The sequence below is a fragment of the Cebus imitator genome, unplaced genomic scaffold, assembly GCF_001604975.1.
Source record: "Cebus imitator isolate Cc_AM_T3 unplaced genomic scaffold, Cebus_imitator-1.0 Scaffold112, whole genome shotgun sequence".
In the NCBI taxonomy this organism is placed as follows: Eukaryota; Metazoa; Chordata; class Mammalia; order Primates; family Cebidae; genus Cebus; species Cebus imitator.
In genome coordinates, this window is record NW_016107427.1 from 2,413,241 (window position 1) to 2,431,732 (window position 18,492).

At 56.4% G+C, this 18,492-nt stretch overlaps 2 protein-coding genes across 3 annotated transcripts in view; one reads left to right on the top strand and one right to left on the bottom strand.

The window, feature by feature from the left end:
- Nucleotides 1-3,749: 3,749 nt before the first annotated feature.
- Nucleotides 3,750-14,093, top strand: CFAP410 (cilia and flagella associated protein 410). The gene is made up of 7 exons (XM_017538683.2): nucleotides 3,750-4,046; nucleotides 5,871-5,889; nucleotides 8,240-8,286; nucleotides 10,705-10,934; nucleotides 11,896-12,067; nucleotides 13,224-13,317; nucleotides 13,746-14,093. The coding sequence occupies exons 1-7, from the start codon at nucleotides 3,970-3,972 to the stop codon at nucleotides 14,007-14,009; spliced, it is 903 nt and encodes a 300-aa protein (XP_017394172.1). The 5' UTR covers nucleotides 3,750-3,969; the 3' UTR covers nucleotides 14,010-14,093.
- Nucleotides 14,094-16,642: 2,549 nt separating this feature from the next.
- PFKL (phosphofructokinase, liver type) overlaps nucleotides 16,643-18,492 on the bottom strand; it is a 28,079-nt gene continuing 26,229 nt past the window's right edge. For both annotated transcript variants that reach the window (XM_017538652.2, XM_017538650.2), the window contains 3 exons: nucleotides 17,952-18,051; nucleotides 17,750-17,855; nucleotides 16,643-17,287 (listed from right to left, as the gene is read on the bottom strand). In XM_017538652.2, the coding sequence (XP_017394141.1) occupies nucleotides 17,140-17,287; nucleotides 17,750-17,855; nucleotides 17,952-18,051 (354 nt within the window). In that variant the 3' untranslated portion in view covers nucleotides 16,643-17,139. The remainder of the gene's footprint in view (nucleotides 17,288-17,749; nucleotides 17,856-17,951; nucleotides 18,052-18,492) is intronic.

Here is an 18,492-nt window from a genome sequence, read left to right on the forward strand (position 1 = left end):
AGTCTGAGGGGAGAGCCTTAACAAGCACCAGGTCTCCAGGGCAGAACAGCTCTTTCCCCTTTTCCCTAGGGTGTCCTTCAGGTAAGGTCCAAAGAGCCTGTTGGTACTTAGCCAAGCAGGTTATATATTTTAGGAGATCTGCTGTTTCCTTGTCTAATACAAGATCATTAGTAAGAAAGGGCTGTTTATAAAGCATCTCACAGGGACTGAGTCCTATTTTCCGAGGAGAGTTTCCAGCTCTTAAGAGTGCTATCAGTGGGGAGGGCGCAGAGTTAAAAAAAAAAAAAAAAAAAAAAAAGTGCTGTCGGTAATAGAGAAGGCCACGAGAGGTGGGTTTCCTGTGCCAGTTTCTTTAGGTGTCTCTAAAGAATTTCACTCATCTTTTCCATTCTCCGTGAACACTGAGGCCTCCAAGCACAGTGGAGATGATGCTGTTTTCCTAATGTCCTGGAAATTCCTTGGGTCAGTATCTGGTCCATTTCAGGATCTGACCCCTGAAGCTTCCAAGCAAATAGATGACCAGGTAAGTGAACATGGTGTGAGCTGAACAAGCATCCAGGTAAAATAAATATGCAGAAGGCCTGGGAGTACAGGCTGGGAACAGATAGGAATGGAGGTTCACATTCCCAGGCTGGATTTCAAGAAGAAAGGCAACGTAGCTTGTCTCAAAGCTGCATCTTCAGACTGGGGTGGGAGAGGAGGCAAGGGGAAAGGGCAAAAAAGTTTTAAAACGTGGTTTGAGCTTTAGCTGTGTGAAAGGGAAATACACCTCGGAACCCTAAAATCCCTCAGTCAAGGGAAAAGTCATCTGGGAACTGTGCCAGGCAAACCTGCCTCCAATTTTATTCCTAAATAAGATGCTGCGAAGATAAAAAGCTAGGAAGCTCCCTCACAATTTGGCCACAAGGAAATTCCTTGTGGGCTTCAAGATCTTCACCCTAAAACACTTCTGTTGAATTTCACCCTGGCAATGTAAACGACAGCTGATCTTCACAGGTGTGGGACAGGTCATCCCCCTGCTCACCAGAGACACATGCCTGTTTGCTTTCTCTGCCTTGTTGTTTATGTAAAAATACAGATTCACTAAGTCAGACCAAATTGTATATTCAGTGAAAGGACTCAAAAGAATGCAATCTTGGTTTCTTATTGTAGCAGGAAAGGCAGCAAAACAAACCTCTCCAACACAGAACTGGGAAGGAAGTGGTGAATTATTCAGCTGGGAGCAGCGGGCAGCATAGCTGCCTAACAGCCTAGCTCCCCAACAAAGAAAATCCGCACCCTTTTAAAGGATTACAGCTCTAGAAATTACATGTGAAAAGGTCTTGATCCATGAAGTAGGTGTGGGGTATGTGACTTAGGTGGCGGTCTGATCATGCGTAAGTGAAAACAACACCTTCCGGAAAGGTTTCTCCACACCACATCCGTGCTCTATAGATGGGACTGTGGTTAGCAGTAGGGGTCTTATCCTTAACCTGGCTAGTGGCACCAACCAGTCCCTCCTCTGGCTGACTTCTAACTTCTCCTTTTGAGATGCAATGTAGAAAGCTGAAAAGGATTAAGGGTCTCCTTCCTCATTATCTACCAATGACCTGGAAGCCCCCTACCCAAACTTCAAGTTGTCACCTTTCTGGACCGAACAAATGTACATCTTATATATATATTTTTTCTTCTTTCTCTCTCTGTTTTTTCCATCGTACACATATTGATGTCTCATGTCTCCCTAAAATGTATAAAAGCAAGCTGTACCCCAACCACCTTAGGCACATGTCCTCAGGACCTCCTGAGACTGTGTCATGGGCTTGTTCTTAACCTTGGCAAAATAAATGTTCTCAGATATTTTGGATTCACAGCTGCTAAGCTGCTTGGTTACAATTGAAGGCTCATAGGTTAGGGGTTTTTCAAAGGTAGTTTGGTGGGCAGGGGGCTGGGGTATGGGGAGTGCTGATTGGTTGGGTCTGAGATGAAATCAAGTTGTCTTTGTGCTGAGTGGCTTCTGGGTGGGGCCACAGGAGCTGCAGTCTAGCTGGATCCATCCATGTCAGACATGCAAGAAACCTGAAAAGGTATCTCAAAAGGCCAATCTTAGGTTCCACAATAGTGACATTATCTGCACGAGTAACTGGGGAAGTCGGTTATTTTGTGACCTCCAGAATAATGGCTGATGAAAGTTTATGTCTACACCTTAGTGGAATTCAGGCTCCTCTATCCTCCTAGCCCAGTAGGTTCACCTTGCCACTGCCTAAACACAACCAATTTATCAAGACAAGGGAATTGCAATGGAGAAAGAGTAATTCACGCAGAGCTGGCTGTATGGAAGACCAGAGTTCTATTATAGCCACATCAGTCTCCCTGGGCATTCAGAGATCAGGGTTGTTTTTTTTTCCACTTTTTTTTTTTTTTTTTTTTTTTTTTATTTTGCTCTGTTGCCCAAGCTGAAGTGCAGTGGCACAATCATAGCTCACTACAGCTTTTTTTTTTTTAATTTGCATTTTTCTGATGACTAATATCTTGAGCATCTCTTCTTGTGCATATTGGCCGTTTGTATATCTTTTGTTAAGTGTCTGTTCAAATATTTTTTTTTTTTCATTTTTTTGGGGGATCAGAGTTTGTAAGGATAAACTGGTGAGTATGGGCTTGGAAAGTGGTAAGTGCTGATTGGTCAGGCTGAAAATAAAATCACAGGGTGTCAAAATGAGTTCGCTGATTTCTGTTCCTGGGTGGGATCACAGAAGTGGTTGAGCCAGATTATCCATCTGGGTGGCGTCATCTGCTGAATCCCAATGCAGGGTCTAGAAAATATCTCAAGCACTGATCTTAGGTTTTGCAACAGGGATGTTATTCCCAGGAGCAACTTGCAAAGATTCAGACTCTTGCAGCCAGAGGTTGTGTGGCCCCTAAACTGTAATTTTTACTCTTGTAGCTTAATGTGTTAGTCCTCCAAAAGCAGACTGTCCCCAGACAAGATGGATTTTTTGGGGAATGGGCTTAATCCATAATTTCCTTCCCAAAGCTAGTTCAGTGTACATCCAGGAATGAACACAGGAAGCTTAGAAGGAAGATGGGGGTGGGTTAGGAGATGTTTCCCTCTCATCTTTTCTTCAGTTATGATTTTTGCAAAGGCGGTTTCCGTGGTCTCCTCATTAGCTTTACAAAGGCTGTTTTGACTATTATTTAAATTGTAAATGTCTCCCAAAGTTAGCTTTGCTTATCCAGGAATAAATAACGCCAACTGCAAGACGGGGCTTGGCCAGATCTCCTTCAGGGCCATCATTCTCTCACTGACACAATTTTTTGCAAAGGCGGTCTCAGAATGCCTGTCTTAATGTAACTGTGGCCCATGTAACGATATTTAGGGAGGGTCTTCTCTGACCTATAAAAGGCTGAAATGCAGGTAAGGGCTCTGCCGGACCTGCTCGTGCCTCTTTCCTATAAACGCGTCTTTTGTAAATGCTGGGAGGGAGGGAGACAGGGAAGGAACGCAGCCCCAGGGCTGCCCTGGGTTTATCTGAATCGTAACTTGGAGCTGTGCAAAGTCCACCCCATGCACCCTAGGCCCGCGCTCAGACAGGCCTAGGCGCTCCACCACGGTCGCGCGTGGGACCGAGCCCACCCCACTCGGTTCTTAGAAGCGTTAAGTTCAGCCCTCAAGGCGCCGACTCAGGCACTGCCGCTGACACCCACGCACTGCTCACTGCGCGCTTCCGCGGTCACGTTAGAATGGCGTCAGAGCCAGGCGCCCTACGCCGCGCATGCGCAGAAGCGGAGACAACGTGTCAGAGGCGCCCATGGGGCCCCAGGGCGCTCGCGTAGCCCCGCCCTCCTCGCTAAGCCGCCAATGGGCTCTCAGGATCCGCCCCTGACGACGCGGGCCCCGCCCCTGGAGACGCGCGCTGCGAAGTCGTCACCTGTCGGGGAGCTGGAGGCCGGGGGCGCCCGCCGGTCGGGCCTGGGGTCCGCGGCGCGGCCGCCATGAAGCTGACGCGGAAAATGGTCCTGACCCGGGCCAAGGCGTCGGAGCTGCACAGCGTGCGCAAGCTCAACTGCTGGTGAGGCGGGGCAGCGGCCTTCTCGCGCGGTCGCCCCGGGGTCGCGGGAGGAGCCGGGGCGGGGCCGGGGTGGGCGGGGGCGGGCGGTGGGGGGCAGGTGTCATTGGCGGGAGCAGAGCCGGGGCGGGCGAGGGGCAGGTGTCGGGGTGGGGGCGGAGCCGGAGCGGGCGGGGGGCAGGTGTTAGGGGCGGGGGCGGCGGAGAGCTAGGGGTAGGGGGGAGGACGCTGGGGTTGGGGTCACCCGGGGCGCCACATTTCCCGGCCGGCCTCTGTCCCCTGCTGCCCTGTACGGCTGGGTCTGATGTCTGGCATGCCAGCAGTCACTGGGACCAAGTCGAATAGGAGACAGAACTGAACTCTTGAAGACTGAGTCAGGAAACACGTTGGTAATCGGTACTGGGGCGGCCGTGCCCAGGGGACTCCTGGCAGGTGACAGGAAGGGATGTGGGTGCGGTGGGATCCATGCAGGCTCAAAGGCGGGTAATGCCGGGTCTCACTGGGCCAAGGAAGACCAGGGTCTTCCAGAAGAGGCAGCCTGGAGTTGAAGGCTGCAGGATCTCCAGGGCTCCCTGGGGGCTCAGTGGGGTCACTGCACCCTGTCAACTGGTGGCACCGTGCAGGTGGGTGTGGGGATCAGCGAGAGCAGACGCTTCCTCCCAGGGGTGTCCCCAGACTGCCCGGAGTGTGTGAGCTCTTCCCTGTTCATTAAAAAGCTGTTCTCTCTGCCCTGGCACATCTGGTGTTTTGGCCACAATTCCCCTGTGTGATTTGCTTTCGGTAATGCATTTCTTTGTTTTGCATGGGGTGGTCAATGCTGTCACTAAGCAGGGACAAACAACAAGCCTATTTCAGGCTTTCCGAGTTTGCTTGATAAGTTGCCTGCTCAGCCTTTGAACTTGGCCTCTTATAAAGACTGCCTTGTTTATGTCAGTGAGGGAGACTAACCTTCTGCTACTCGGGGACCATGAGGAAGAGCTCATGTTTTTGTGTCTTTTTTTTTTTTTTTTCAAGAGAATTTAATTAATATTGTTAAAACAAAAACCATTTTTGAATTCATGGTTACTGTATTTTAAGATAAACTGTATTTAGTAAATTTAAAACATAACAATGCAACCTAGCTATGAACCTATATATAATAGAAAAAGATAGCAGGAAAGTGTTACAGTTCTGGGCATGACTTCACAAAGAGAATATTGAATATAATTAATGTGCTCTTGTGCAACAAAAACAGCAATAAGCGATATCATCCATGTACACTTTAGCACATTAAATTTAGGAGAAAGAAATAAGCTATGGAATTGCATTCTTCATTTGTGAATAATGAAATTATATTTAAAAAAATACATTTTCTGTCCAAAGTTTATTTACATTTCATTGGCTAATTCTAAACTTGGCATGAAAGCTATTTCATGAGGCTAAATGGAAAAAAAGTAATGAAAGATGCTAAGCCCAAGTCTCACAAAAATACAAGAGTTTTACTTGATATCCATAACATTCCAAAATATACGAATTCCTATTTGGTCTAGTATTGCAACCAGTGTCCAAATCAAATAGTATTTTTGTGTCTTACAAATGGAGCAATCCCTGCTACTCCTTATCTGAAAAGTACCACCCCGTCAAACATACAGTTTTTGTTGAAAAGCAACAAAAACAATTTTCTACACTTTTGCCAGTTATATGGGCAACTTTCCTTTCTTACCATGCCATTACAATCCTAGAATCTTTAGGTTTGTAGGCAGTCATTGGTAATTTTGGAAATTTTTGTCTTCGATGTTTTTTATTCAACTTTAACAATATTAAAGTATGTATCTCTTCTCTCCCCAGGGGCAGCCGCCTCACAGATGTAAGTATTGTGCTGATCAGCTCCAAGTGGCCGATCCCTAAAAGTTGTAGCTTCTTCCCCAAGAGAATTTTTGAGTTCACAAAACTGCACTTATCAGTTCAGTCCCACACTTGGTTCTTTGTTCACTTAGTGGTTTTCATTATGCAAAATCACTAATGGAAAAACAGTTTTTTTTTTTTTTTTTTTGAGATGGATTTTCCCTCTTGTTGCCCAGGCTGCAGTGCAATGGCGCAGTCTCGGCTCACCACAACCTCTGCCTCCCGGGTTCAAGCGATTCTCCTGCCTAAGCCTCCCAAGTAGCTGGGACTGTAGGCACGTGCCACCACGCCTGGCTAGTTTTGTATTTTTAGTAGAGAAGGGGTTTCTCCACGTTGATCAGGCCGGTCTCAAACTCCTGACCTTACGTGATCCACCCGCCTCAGCCTCCCAAAGTGCTGGGATTACAAGTGTGAGCCACCACACCCAGCCCTCTTTTTTAATATTTTGAGATGCAGTTTTGCTTTTGTTGATCATGCTGGAGTGCAATGGTGTGATCTCGGCTCACCACAACCTCCCAGGTTCAAGCGATTCTCCTGCCTCAGCCTCCCAAGTAGCTGGGAGTACAGGCATGCGCCACCACGCCTGGCTAATTTTTGCATTTTTCGTAGAGACAGCGTTTCATTATGTTAGTCAGGCTGGTCTTGAACTCCTGACCCCGGGTGATCTGCCCACCTCAGCCTCCCAAAGTCTTGGGATTACCGGTGTAAGCCACTGCACCTGGTGGAAAAACAATTCTCTAGTGCCAGGCTTATTTTGCAGTTCCCGTTAACACCCGTATACATGAAACGCCCTCTGTCACATGGTCACAGAGGAGGGGAGCAGTCAGTTTGGAACTTGCTCTCACCTGGAAAGGAATCCCAGGAGGGTTTGTTTTCCTTTGTTAAGGGAACATTGAAGGTCTCCCCAGCCTCCTGACTGCACCCCCTCTTCTTTGTCACATCTAGCTTGGTGCCCCCCACCACTACCCAAAAGACAGGCAGAGAGTCAGCCCTGCTGGGAGAACTTGAGCATGTGCATCTGTGAAGTGATTTCTTTCTCCTCTGTCTCATTCTCCTCAGTCCAGAACACCCCAGCTTACACAGGGATTGCATACCAATTGTTTATTTCTCTTTTATTTGAGATGGTCTTGTTTTGTTGCCCGGGCTAGAGTGCACTGGTGCCATCTTGGCTCACTGCAACCTCTGCCTCCTGGGTTCACGTGATTCTCCTGTCTCAGCCTCCTGCCTACCATCATGCCTGGCTAATTTTTGTACTTTTTGGTAGAGATGGGGTTTCATTGTGTTGGCCAGGCTGGTGTCAAAACCCCTGAGTTCAGGTGATCCGCCTGCCTCGGCCTCCCAAAGTGTTGGGATTACAGGTGTGAGCCACTGTGCCCAGCCCAATTATTTATTTCTTTATTCTCCTTTGTTTTTTAATTTAGTAGAGACAGGGTTTCATCATGTTGGTCATGCTGGTCTCGAACTCCTGACCCCAGGTGATCTGCCCGCCTCGGCCTCCCAAAGTCCTGGGATTACAGGTGTGAGCCACCACACCCGGTGGAAAAACAGTTCATTTGAACTGAGCAGCGGTACTTTTCCTTAAAGACAAAAAGCCAGACACATGGCACCTGCATGTAATCTGTTTTGTGCTGTAGCTGAAGTACTGTAAGTTTAGCAGTGAATATACAAATGCGCCACAGCCGTAGACACGAATCCCTTACACATGGGATGCATCTGACCAGGCTGTGAGCTTCACTGAGGTGGGGGCCCTGCCTGGCACCCAAGCTGCTGGCACCGTGCCTGGCGTATGGTGGGTGTTCACATATGTGGGTGTGACCAGCAGGTTGTGCAGGCTTTGTGGACCACCCTGGGCACCTTGCCACGGAATTGACAGTCCCAGTGTGGTCGGTCTGCCTTTCGGCCCAGCCCTGTTGTCAAGAAGTGATTTCCATCCTTGTCAAGAAGTGATTTCCATCCTTTCCTTGCTTTCTGCCCCTGCATAGGGGACACTGGGGGCCCCTTACCTGATGTCCTTTGAGGCATCTAAAGTAACGAATGCCCTGTCTGCACTGCTGGCAGCATCTGACAGAACGGTGCTGTTGTAAAGTTTGATAAGGAGAGAGCACATGCAAGGAGGAGCCTCAGTTTCTCCCTCAGGTTGTGGGGCATCTGGGCTGCAAGGTGGGGCGGGGGGGGAGCCCAGCATGCTCGTGGGCATTCCCCTCCGGCCCAGAAGTGGAGTTGGCTGTGGCTCTGACAGCTCTCTGTGGCTGGTGGCAGTGGCCGAGTGCCCTGCTGGGCCATGCTTGCCAGCCGTGCTCCTTCCCTCCTAGATCTCCATTTGCCGGGAGATGCCCAGCCTGGAGGTGATCACGCTCAGGTACCTCGCTCCTGCCGTCATGCTCAGCCTGGGGCCTGGAAGCTGGGCAGAGCCTCACGTCCCTCCCGTGGACCCAGAGCTGTGAGATAACCTGGAAGCCTCCAGCACAGACTGAGGGCAGCTTCCAGAAGGGGAGGGGCCAGGGCAGCCAGAGCTGGGCCTACCCTGTGGCCCCAAGTTCAGCCCGCCTTCCTCAGGGCCTCACCTGGGTCTCCCAATGGCTCCTGTCCTCTGCCTGCCCTGTAGTGCCCCTGCCCACCCTCGGCCTGTGTGCTCCGATAAGCCATCACTGTCTTGCTGGGCCAGTCGGTCGTGGGGCCCTCCTAAGGATGCTTGGTGGCCCGCCCTGGCTGCCCTCAGTGGTGGCTACGCCCTGCCCCAGGACTCCAGAATCCTGGCCTCTTCTGCCCAACCCCCCACCCCGTGCTACCACTGCAGGAGCTCCCCAGTTTCTCTGCGTCCCGTGACCTGTCCCCCCTTCTGGGGTCACTGCCCTCCCAACAGACTAAGGAAAGCTTGAATGAAGCAAACATTACTGGAGTTTCAGGCAGATGGGGAGTATTTGAGGGCTTTGGGGAAGAGAAGAGCTCCCTTTATCCCCAAATTCCCTTCTACCCACTGTGGGACCCGGGAGGGGGTGGACACTCATGGCTCACTGCTGCCTGCCAGACGCTGGGTGGGGCCTTCTGTGGGTTTCTGCATTTAAAAGCTCACAAGGGTCTAAACCCTTCGGGGAAACCCCCGCCCCCATTTGGCAGCTCAGAAGGCTCCGGGGCTTGCCCTCTGAGAGTGGCCATTGCAGGACCCGGTCCCTGAGTGTGACCTACCTTCTTGATCTCACAGCCAGCCACAGAGTAGGCCAGCCCCTGCCCATCCTCCAAAATGCTTTCTGAGGTTGGCATTGCCATGGTGATGCCCATGCCCAGCCTGCTGCCTACCGTGGGCGGAGGCCAGTCCACCTGGTATTCAGGCATCCCCAGTGTGGGCACCAGCCTGTCCTGCCTGAGCCTTGCTGAATGAACGAATGAATGAAACAGGCTTGGAGGCATGCTCCTGGGTCAAGTCTCAGACCTCCCACCTGTGGGCTGGCTAACCTTGGGCGAGGCATGGCCCTCTCTGTGCTTCAGCTTCCTTCCTGTAACATGGTAGGTATTATAAGTGCCCACCCCACAGGGAGAGGAGGAGGCCATGCAGCCCAGTGCAGAGGTTTAGCAGGGCTGTGGTGCACGCTGTGGGGCTTGCTTCATCAGTCAGCTCACACTTAGGGTGACGCTGGGATTCAGCCCTGCCTTGGAAGGCCTTACCTGACAGGTCACCTTGGAGCTCATGGCTCCTACGATGGCAGGAGGCTTGGAGCAGGACTATGGGTCTAGCGTTACCCCTGCCATGCACCGAGTCACCCAGGGGGCACAAGCCCTCCGAGCGCCAGGCCACTCGTGTGCAGGGTCATTTCTGTCACATCTCAGGAGGGACAGGACCCCCAAGGGTGTTGACCAAGCTCAGGTGCGTGCGTGGTGCCTGCATGCCTGACTGCACTGGAGTGGAGTGGGGAGCGCCACTGAGCAGGCAGGAAGCATCGAGGAGGCCGTGGGTCCACATGTCAGGCTGCACAGGCAGACTCCGTCCTGGAAAGCGTCCCACGGCCTTAGTTTTGCTCTTGGCAAAATGGGCAGCCTCCTAGCTAGAAGCCGCATGAGAGGATACCTGGGAAACGCTGAGTGAAGGGACAGTACCAGGGGTGGCGTCAGGGAGAGGAGCTGAGCACCAGGCGCTGCCTGGGGGGCCCTGGTGACCCCTCTTCTAAGGCGTCTACCAGACCCTCCATGCCAGGTCCCTGGCTCCCGGAGGCAGACGCTCTGTCCCTTTGAAGGCCTGTGGGAGTGGCTCTGCCTGTTTGGTTGTGGGGGGATGGACCCCACGAAGCCTTTCAGCCGCCTGTGTTTCCTCTGATGCATCCATGTTTGGTGGAATGGACATGAAGCCCATACCCAGGGTTTCTACTCTCACGTGGGGGTTTTGGAAATTCCGTGCTCACTTCCACGTCACGTGGAGCTGGCTCGAATGTTCCGCCCTGAGTTTTTCTGGCCACTCCCTTCTTTGGGGCAACATGACGTGTCCCTTGAGAGGCCTTAGTTTCCTCGCCTGTGAAGGAGGCTCATCCTCTGCCCCCCACTGGATGCCCTAAGGAGCCAGATGCGGAACGAGGGGTCCATCCCAGTCCACCTTCATGTTCAGGGCCCAGCCTTCCTAGAAGATCCCTCCTTGGCGCAGGTCCTGCCGCCTGTGACCCGTGATAGCGGATTTGGGCTTCTCGGGAGAGGGCAGGGGCACAGGTCCCATGAGTGCCTTTTCCTGGGACTGGAGATGGAGAGGCAGCACTGGCCACACCCCTCGCTGACTGTGCTGGTCTCCATGCAGTGTCAACAGCATCTCCACCCTGGAGCCTGTGAGCCGGTGCCAGCGCCTGAGCGAGCTGTATCTGCGGAGGAACCGCATCCCCAGCCTGGCCGAACTCTTCTACCTGAAGGGGCTGCCGCGCCTGCGGGTGCTGTGGCTGGCCGAGAACCCGTGCTGCGGCGCCAGCCCTCACCGCTACCGCATGACCGTGCTGCGCACCCTGCCGCGCCTGCAGAAGCTGGACAACCAGGGTAGGTGGCCGCGGCGGTGTCGCCACCCTCTGAAGCAAGCCTGGTGGGGGATTTTTCCAGCCCTCTTTTCTCTTCTGCAAATGTCTGGCCTGGCGGGACACGTGTGTCATGTGGCTCCCCCTCCAGAGGCCGTTCCCTGGCTTCAGTGTCTCCTCTCAGTCCCGCCACCTGAATGCAGCAGCGCAGTGTTGGGTCCCTCCTATGGCCACCACATGCTTATCCCTCACCCCGCAACTGCAGGATGGCGTAGCCAAGCAACAGGGTTCCTCCAGCTGCTGTGAGGGGCAAATGGGGGTCAGTGTCTGGCGCTGGTCCACGGGGACCAGGCGGGCTCCACGGGCTGCCGTGGACCTAGGGTGGTGGTGCCGTCGCACACCCGCCGCGGGGAGGGGCTGCCCACACCGCAGCGCCCACCGCTGCGCTCTACCTGTTGGAGACCTAGGGCTCTCCGTGATCAGCCTCCGTGCGGCCGCGCGCCTCCTCTGGCCAGTGCCAGCTCCGGTGCGGTTGCAGGCGGCGGTTCCGTTCCTTACTGTTCATCCCTGCCATTCTCAGCACGCGTTTCTCATCCTTGTCAGTCATGTGGGCACTAATACTTTCCCCCAGACCGTTTTATTAATACTCATAATAGAAATAAACTTCAGGGAAATTGATAACATGAGTGAAATGGAATAAATTCAGTAGTCTGTTCCTCTTTCTGTTGTGTCTTAGTTGAGGCTGTGATGAGTACGTGCTTCTGGCAGAGGCTGGCATTCAGATTCCACCATCTGCTGTGTCGGCCCGTGCCGGGCTGGGGATGGGACGGTGAGGGACCGGCCCCCACTCTGGGAGTTGCCGTGGAGGTGGACACATGCTGCATTTCACCAGCAGACTGTGCTGAGGCCGCAGTGAGGATGGGAGCGTGCGTGTGGCCTGCACAGGGGTGAGGCCACTCATGCTGCCTTCTGTCCTTCACCCAAAGCTGTGACAGAGGAGGAGCTGTCCCGCGCACTGATGGAGGGAGAGGAGATCACCGCCGCCCCGGAGGGAGAGGGCATGGGCAACGGCTGCCCCAAGCCGGGCTTCGCGCTGAGCTCCCTCAGCTCTGCCGCCGAGACTGGCCAGGACTCTCTGGATGGCGAGGAGGAGGCAATGTGAGGCTGGAGGGCAGCGGGGCCTCCGCAGCCTGTCCCTGTCCCCCAGGGCCCTCCCACGGGGACTGAGTGGGGCTCCCAGTGAGCTGCATCTTGGAAGTGAGGGAGAGGGACTGTCCAGGGCGGGTGTCTGTTCTCATCCATATTCTATGAGTAACCTGGGTAGCGGGTGTCCATTGTCATCCGTATTCTCTAAGAGTGACTCAGGGCCCAGGTAGCAGGTGTCCGTTCTCTTCTGTACTCTCTGGGAGTGACCCAGTGCCCCAGGTAGCAAGTGTCTGTTGTCATCCGTATTCTAGGAGTGACTCAGGGCCCAGGTAGCGGGTGTCCATTCTCCTCTCTATTCTCTGGGAGTCACCTGGGGTCCAGATAGTGGGTGTCTGTTCTCTGTACTCACTGAGAGTCACCTGGGGTCTGGGTAGTGATTTCAGTGGCAGGTTCATGTTTTGCCCAACAGCAGATATACCAGGGAGCAGGAGAGGGGGTAAGCCAGGCCCCATGCCCTGACAGAGAAGGCTCTCGGCTTGGGAGCTTGTGAGGGGCAGAGTCCCTGGTGGGGGTGCAGCCTAGGGCCACGCTCACTGGAATGGTTGGTGGCGTGGCCATCAGTGTTTGTACAGCCTTGGGCCCAGGGGCCATGGAGGGGCCACAGGGCTGACTCCGTGGTGTGGCACGGGCGCCTCCCGAGGCAGTTGGCAGCGGGTCACAAATACATTTGAGAAGCGGGGTACTTCCCTCCTGCTTGGCAGGTCACACCCGCTGCTGGGGCCTGCCATGGGGGTGTCAGATGTGACCTCGGTCGGGCAGCCGCCGTCCTGCACAGGGCCTGACCCTGTGGTCAGCAGCTCACCCTGCAGCATTTGTGTGTTCAGGTGCTCCCTGCCCTGTCCCCAAGGCCCTGGGTGAAAGGTATTACAGCTGGGGAGCCCCAGGATGCAGGGAGGGTGCCCCACAGGTGACGTAACTGCTGGGCTCTCCAGAAGCTGCCATCAGGAGCCGCTGACGTTATCGGAGTTGACTCCTCTTCCCCCTGCATGCTGGGTGGGATTTGTATGAGCCCTCCCTTGCCTGGATGTGGCCTGCAGATGTGGTTTGCAGAGGCCCCCGGGGCCACGAGCCGCCCGACCCTCACACACCTTTGTCTCCCTCTCACCAGCAGCGTCCAGGGTGAGCTTGGCCTGAATCCCTGTTCCCAGGACCAGTTTCCTTCCTTCTTACCCAGGGATACTTCGAGCAGCCACAGGAGCAGGGTGAGTGACAAGGGCCATTAGGGGGCCCACCGCACAGAAATCATGGGGGAGGGTGGAACCTCAGAAAGCTGCGCCCCAGAGGGAAGCTGCATGTGTGGATCCGTGAGTGTGCACACACGTAACACGTGCCCCGCACGCGGCCGTCCTGACCCTCAGCCTCTTCTGGTCTCCTGGTCTGTGGAATGTGGGCCTGGGCCCTGCTGGGGTGAGGGCAACAGGAGTGGCATGGAGGAAGCAGCACACACGTGTTGACAGGCGCGGCTCCTCTGCTCAGATTCTCTGTGTGTTCCAGACGGTCAGTCACCTGGGCACACCCCAGCCCCCGACCAGCTGCTCCTGCTGGGTGCCGCTGGCCAGGCCCCGGCCCTTGTGGTGGGAAGCAGCCCCGTGGTGCCGGGTGGGCTTAGTCTGCACCCCTCTGCCCCCAGAACGTCCTGACCGCGATTCTACTGCTGCTGCGGGAGCTGGACGCCGAGGGGCTGGAGGCCGTACAGCAGACGGTGAGCGGCCGGCTGCAGGCCCTGCACGGGCAGGAGGTGCAGGAGCAGGCCGAGGGACCACCCACAGGACCTGAGCACGTGCCACACTCCGTGGGAATCCCAGCGTCTTCCCCAGCCCCCAGGAGCTGGAGGGCAGCTACCACAGCCAAAGCCCCGGCCCCACACAGAAGCCTCCCGCTGGAGGGGTGTTAGGTGCTGGCTGCCGGCCGAGGCGGCAGAGACGCCTGTCCACACCAGGATGTCCCCAGGACTCCCCTTCTGTGGTCAGGAGGGTCTGGGCTGGCCCAGACTCTTGAAGGGAGGGCTTTGCAGGCTGTCTCCCTAATAAAGGATTTTCCCAAGTCTCATTTGGAAGCAACATTTTTCCCAAGGCATGGCCCTGACGATCTTCCTGAAAGCAAGGGCCATTTCTCAGCCGCATGAGGGACGTGTCCACAGGTGGCTTGGCTGATTCCAGCCCTTGGTCATTGCATAGATTCCTGTTGAGCAAGGGAGACTTCCAGAAGGCGTCCACAGGGACTCCTGCCCTGAGCTGCTGTCGGCAGGCAGGCAGCACCTTCGGGAAAGGGAGGTTTTCTTGGCTGGGCGGGGCAGGTGCGCCTTCCTTTCTCCTGTGAAGAGCTGCAGTGGGGCCCTCTGCTGTCCCAGTGAGGCTGTGGATGGACAGGCCTGTTCCCTCTGGGGTCTGGGCCTGGCACAGGAAGCAGCTGGGCTGGGGGAGTCTGTGAAGCAACTGAGAGGGGTTTTCCTTCCTCTGGGAAGAGGCACAAGTCTTACGAGGATGCCAGGGTCCAGGCAGTGACCCATAGCCCTGGGGAAACTTCCCAGTGCCCCCAAAAATCAAGGGAGCATTCATGTGAGAGGGGGAGTCAGCCTTCCAGCTGGTGCGTAGGAAAGCCATCTACCTGGGCCCTTGTCCTGAGTGGGGTTGGGACCCAGACCTCCGTGAGATGTCCCCGTCTGTCGCCGAGTGGTGATGGGTGGCTGCATGTACAGGCCACCACTCTCCCCAGCCTGGGCCATGCAGTCTCATTGCCCACTGCCACCAGAGCCGGCTGCAGTACCGGGACAGCCACCATCCCTGGATTTGGGGAAATCCAGGGTGAAGACAGTTGCTCACACATGCAAGTTCTCCAGGAGGAGTGTGAACTCTGAGAGGTGCAGAGTGAGGGGTCGCCGCTGGGGACGTGGAGGGTGGGCAGTTCAGGCCTGTCTGCCTCCTTGTAACTGTGGTGGTGGGGGGTGTCCTCAGCAAAGCGCTTTGTTGGAACGGCTGAGGTTGTTAAAATTGTGTCCCCTTCTGTGCCCCCTGGCATGGGCTGCTGGGGGTACACGGGGCCTACACCAGCACCCTCCTGCACCACACCATGCACACCTCAATCAGGACTATTGGAGGGGACCTGTGGGGGCAGCTGTCTGCCCTCGGCCCTCGGTTCCTCGCTCCCCCACGCCCACACCATTGCTGCCTCCACCCTCAGCCTTCTGCCCACTCACCACTCCCCTTCTTGGCGACTCCTCACCCACTGCCCCCTGAAGAGCCTGCAGCCATGGAGGACAGCCAGAAGCACTGCAGCCTGAGGCACCCCACAGTCCCACCACTCCTCGTCATCCCAAAAGTTGGGTTTTCAAGCCGGGCAGGCACTGGCATCACACACGTCCCATTAACCCAGTTCACAAGGGAAGACCGAGGGCCCGGAGGCCGCGTCACTCCACTTGAAACGCCAGCTCCGTGCAGCCAGAAATGGGCCTGATGCAGGGGCTCTCACCACAGCATGTCACCCAGGAGGGAAGCACCCACTGTCCCCAGAATCACCCACAGGCCACCTGGGTGCAGCAGCTGAGTGGCAGCTGAGCAGGTTCTAACACCATCAGGCAGGGCAGACCGAGGGAGTCTACTCGGAACTGAGTCCTGATCCCAACACAGCATAGCTCCCAGAACATGCATGCATGGTTCCCAGGGCCTGTGCACCTGCCTCTGTTCCTTTGAGACAGCTGCAGACCCCGGGAGCAGTGTCCTTGGACGATTGTCTCCTCCTGGGCCTGGCCCCAGGACTGCCCCCACTCAGAATGAACTGGAAGGCCCCTAGGTGTGGGCCCCTCCTCCCAGCTCCAGAATGAAGCAATCTGGAGGCCTCTGGCACTGGGGCCAGCACAGTGAAGGGCTGCCTTGGGAATACCAAGGTGCCCCAGGGCAGGAGGGTCCCAACACTCTCACCTGGTCCCTAGAGCCACCCTACTGGCTAAGCCCAACAGAAGACTGCCCTGGGGCCCTCAATGTGGCCTACAGGCCCCTCCAAGCCAGGGTCTCCCCTTGGACACCTCCTGTGTCCCGTAACCACATACCCAGGTGGCACTGTGGGCAGGAAGCAGCCCTCTCTGGCAATCACCTGCCAAGTGGGTGCTGCAGAGCTGTGGGTGTTACAGAGCGTGACTTCAACCCGCAGGTTAACAGGAAAACCATGAGCAAGGCATCCGCCACCCCAGAACCGCCTGCAGGACTCAGCCTGGCCCCTGGCGGGAGCAGCTTCCTACTGCCTTCTCTCCCGCTCTGGCACGTCCACCATCAGTGTCTCCTGGATGCTGGCTTAAGCCATCTGCAGATCAGAGACCCCCACTCAGGTGAGGCTGGGCAGACAGGGGAGTGAGGTTGTACCCTTCTGCCCCCAGGGCTGGACCAGGAGGGGCTCAGGTCACCTGGTGGCCTCCCAGGGCACACGTCCCTTTGACCTGGCCCAGGCTCTGGCCAGAGGGCCCTCTGCCCCTGGGGGCGGCTGCCCACTGGGCTGGCCTCGAGGGGCGCTCCCCTCCCTCCGAGGATTGTGCTCTCCAGAGACCGATGCACCCCACCATCAGGGAGATTTTATTTCTAGAAAAGGTGACAGGTGCTGCACATAGGCAGGAACAGGTCACAATGAGGCAGGGCTGGGGCCTCCCCATCTCAACCCAACCCATGGGCGTCGGCTGGCCCATGTGAGTGAGCCCATCGTAGGGAGAGGCTGAGGGCCCATGGGGCGCCAAAGCCAGGGCAGCAGCCTCCAAACACCAACAGCCCCACGTCCCGGCGCAGGAAGGTGGATGTCCCAGGGCACTCTGTCATCCTGCTGGAGGGCCTGGCAGGCTGGTCTCAAGGCACCAGCCGCGGGGGCCTGGTGGGTGGCCAGGGATAGAGGCGTGGCTGGGGTGAGCAGGGCCACAGCCCCCACCTGCCTGCAGGCTCCAGACACAATAGCCCAGGCCCCAGCTGGCATGCAGTCCTGCGCTACAGCTAGCGTCACTGGGGCCAGCTGGCGTGGTCGGCGCCGGGAGGGGCATGGGCGTGGCCTCAGAAGCCCTTTTCCATGCTCAGAGTGCGGCGGGTCACGTGCTCCAGCTCCCCCGACACGTAGGCAGCCATGCTGATGCGGTAGTGCGCCAGCATCTTCAGCATGAGCCGCAGGCTCAGCCACCACTGCTCCCGCGGCATGCGGTGCCTGTGCAGGAGGCGGGTGATGGGGAGTCAGGGGTCAGGGCAGCTCTTCAGGCCACGCCCCCACCACACCACGCCCACGCCACGCCACGCCTCCGTCCTGTGCATGCCCCACCCCCCCCCAGCATCTCCACATCCACGGAGCCCTGCAGCGTCTGGGTCAGGTGTAGGGTCTCCATCCCTCAGAGCCACAGCACAGAGTCGGCCGCAGCCGCCTTCAGGCATGCCCAGTCCTGACTGCCCAGGCTGTGCCCCATGCCCACCAGAGGGTCTCGCTCAGGGTCACGCTCAGAAGACGTGGGCATGGTCCCTGCTCTCCGAGGCCTGGCGGGGACCGGGCATGGGGGACAAGGAAGCCTTGCGGGATCGGGGTGAGAGCGGGGCTGGGCCTGGCACGCCTGCCCTGGGGAAGGTCTGGGCCACCCCTCAGCCCCACCCTCCTCCATGAGGCTTCCATGGAACTCACTCGAAATCAGTGTCTTTCTTGAGCTCAGTGACGGGGCTGAAGGCCACCGCCTTCTTCTTCAGGCCGATCACACAGGCAGAGTCTGGGGCATTGGCGAACACCCGTCCTGTAAACACAGGCACGTGGTGGCCCCCGAGGCTGGCACCACCCCAGGGACCCAGGGGAGGGCAAGGTGAGGCCTCAGGTCGCCCCCACCACCTACCCTTGCGGTAAACCTCACGCAGCTTCTCCGACACCCAGAGCATGGCCTTCACCCCCAGCTTGGTGCCATAGTTCCGGTCAAATGGGGTCGGAGCGCCACCCTGGAAACAGGTGAAGCCCAGCTCCTGGTGCTGCCGGGGCTGCCTGGGCCGAGGAGAGAGGCCCAGCCCTGGTGCAGACAGGGTCCCCACAGGAAGCCTCCCACGCAGCTTCTGAACACCCATCCCTTCAACCCTGAACAGTTCCCATCTGTTCCTGAATGGAGGCCCCCGCCCGTTCTCTGCAGCTCCAAGCCAGGCTAGAAGCCACCTCCTGAGGCTGACAGTCGGCTGCCTCCTGGCCAGGTACACTGACCCCTGGGCCCCTGCCTTGGGCCCCAGGCCCAGCGACCCTGACTCCCCCTCCCTGGCTCAGAAAACCCAGGACGAGGGCTTCCCATAGGGCCACAAGGCAGGTAGCATGCCAGGATCTAGGTGAGGGGCTCAGCAGAGTGGCCGCAGGAGGCCTGGTCGCAGGGTTGCGGAGCTCTGCTCAGCATCTGA

Coding starts and splice junctions, on each gene's coding strand:
- CFAP410 (XM_017538683.2), top strand. CDS start 3,970: ATGAAGCTGACGCGGAAAATGGTCCTGACCCGGGCCAAGGCGTCGGAG. Junction 10,935..11,895: donor GCAGAAGCTGGACAACCAGG/GTAGGTGGCCGC, acceptor CTTCACCCAAAG/CTGTGACAGAGGAGGAGCTG. Junction 13,318..13,745: donor CGAGCAGCCACAGGAGCAGG/GTGAGTGACAAG, acceptor CTCTGCCCCCAG/AACGTCCTGACCGCGATTCT.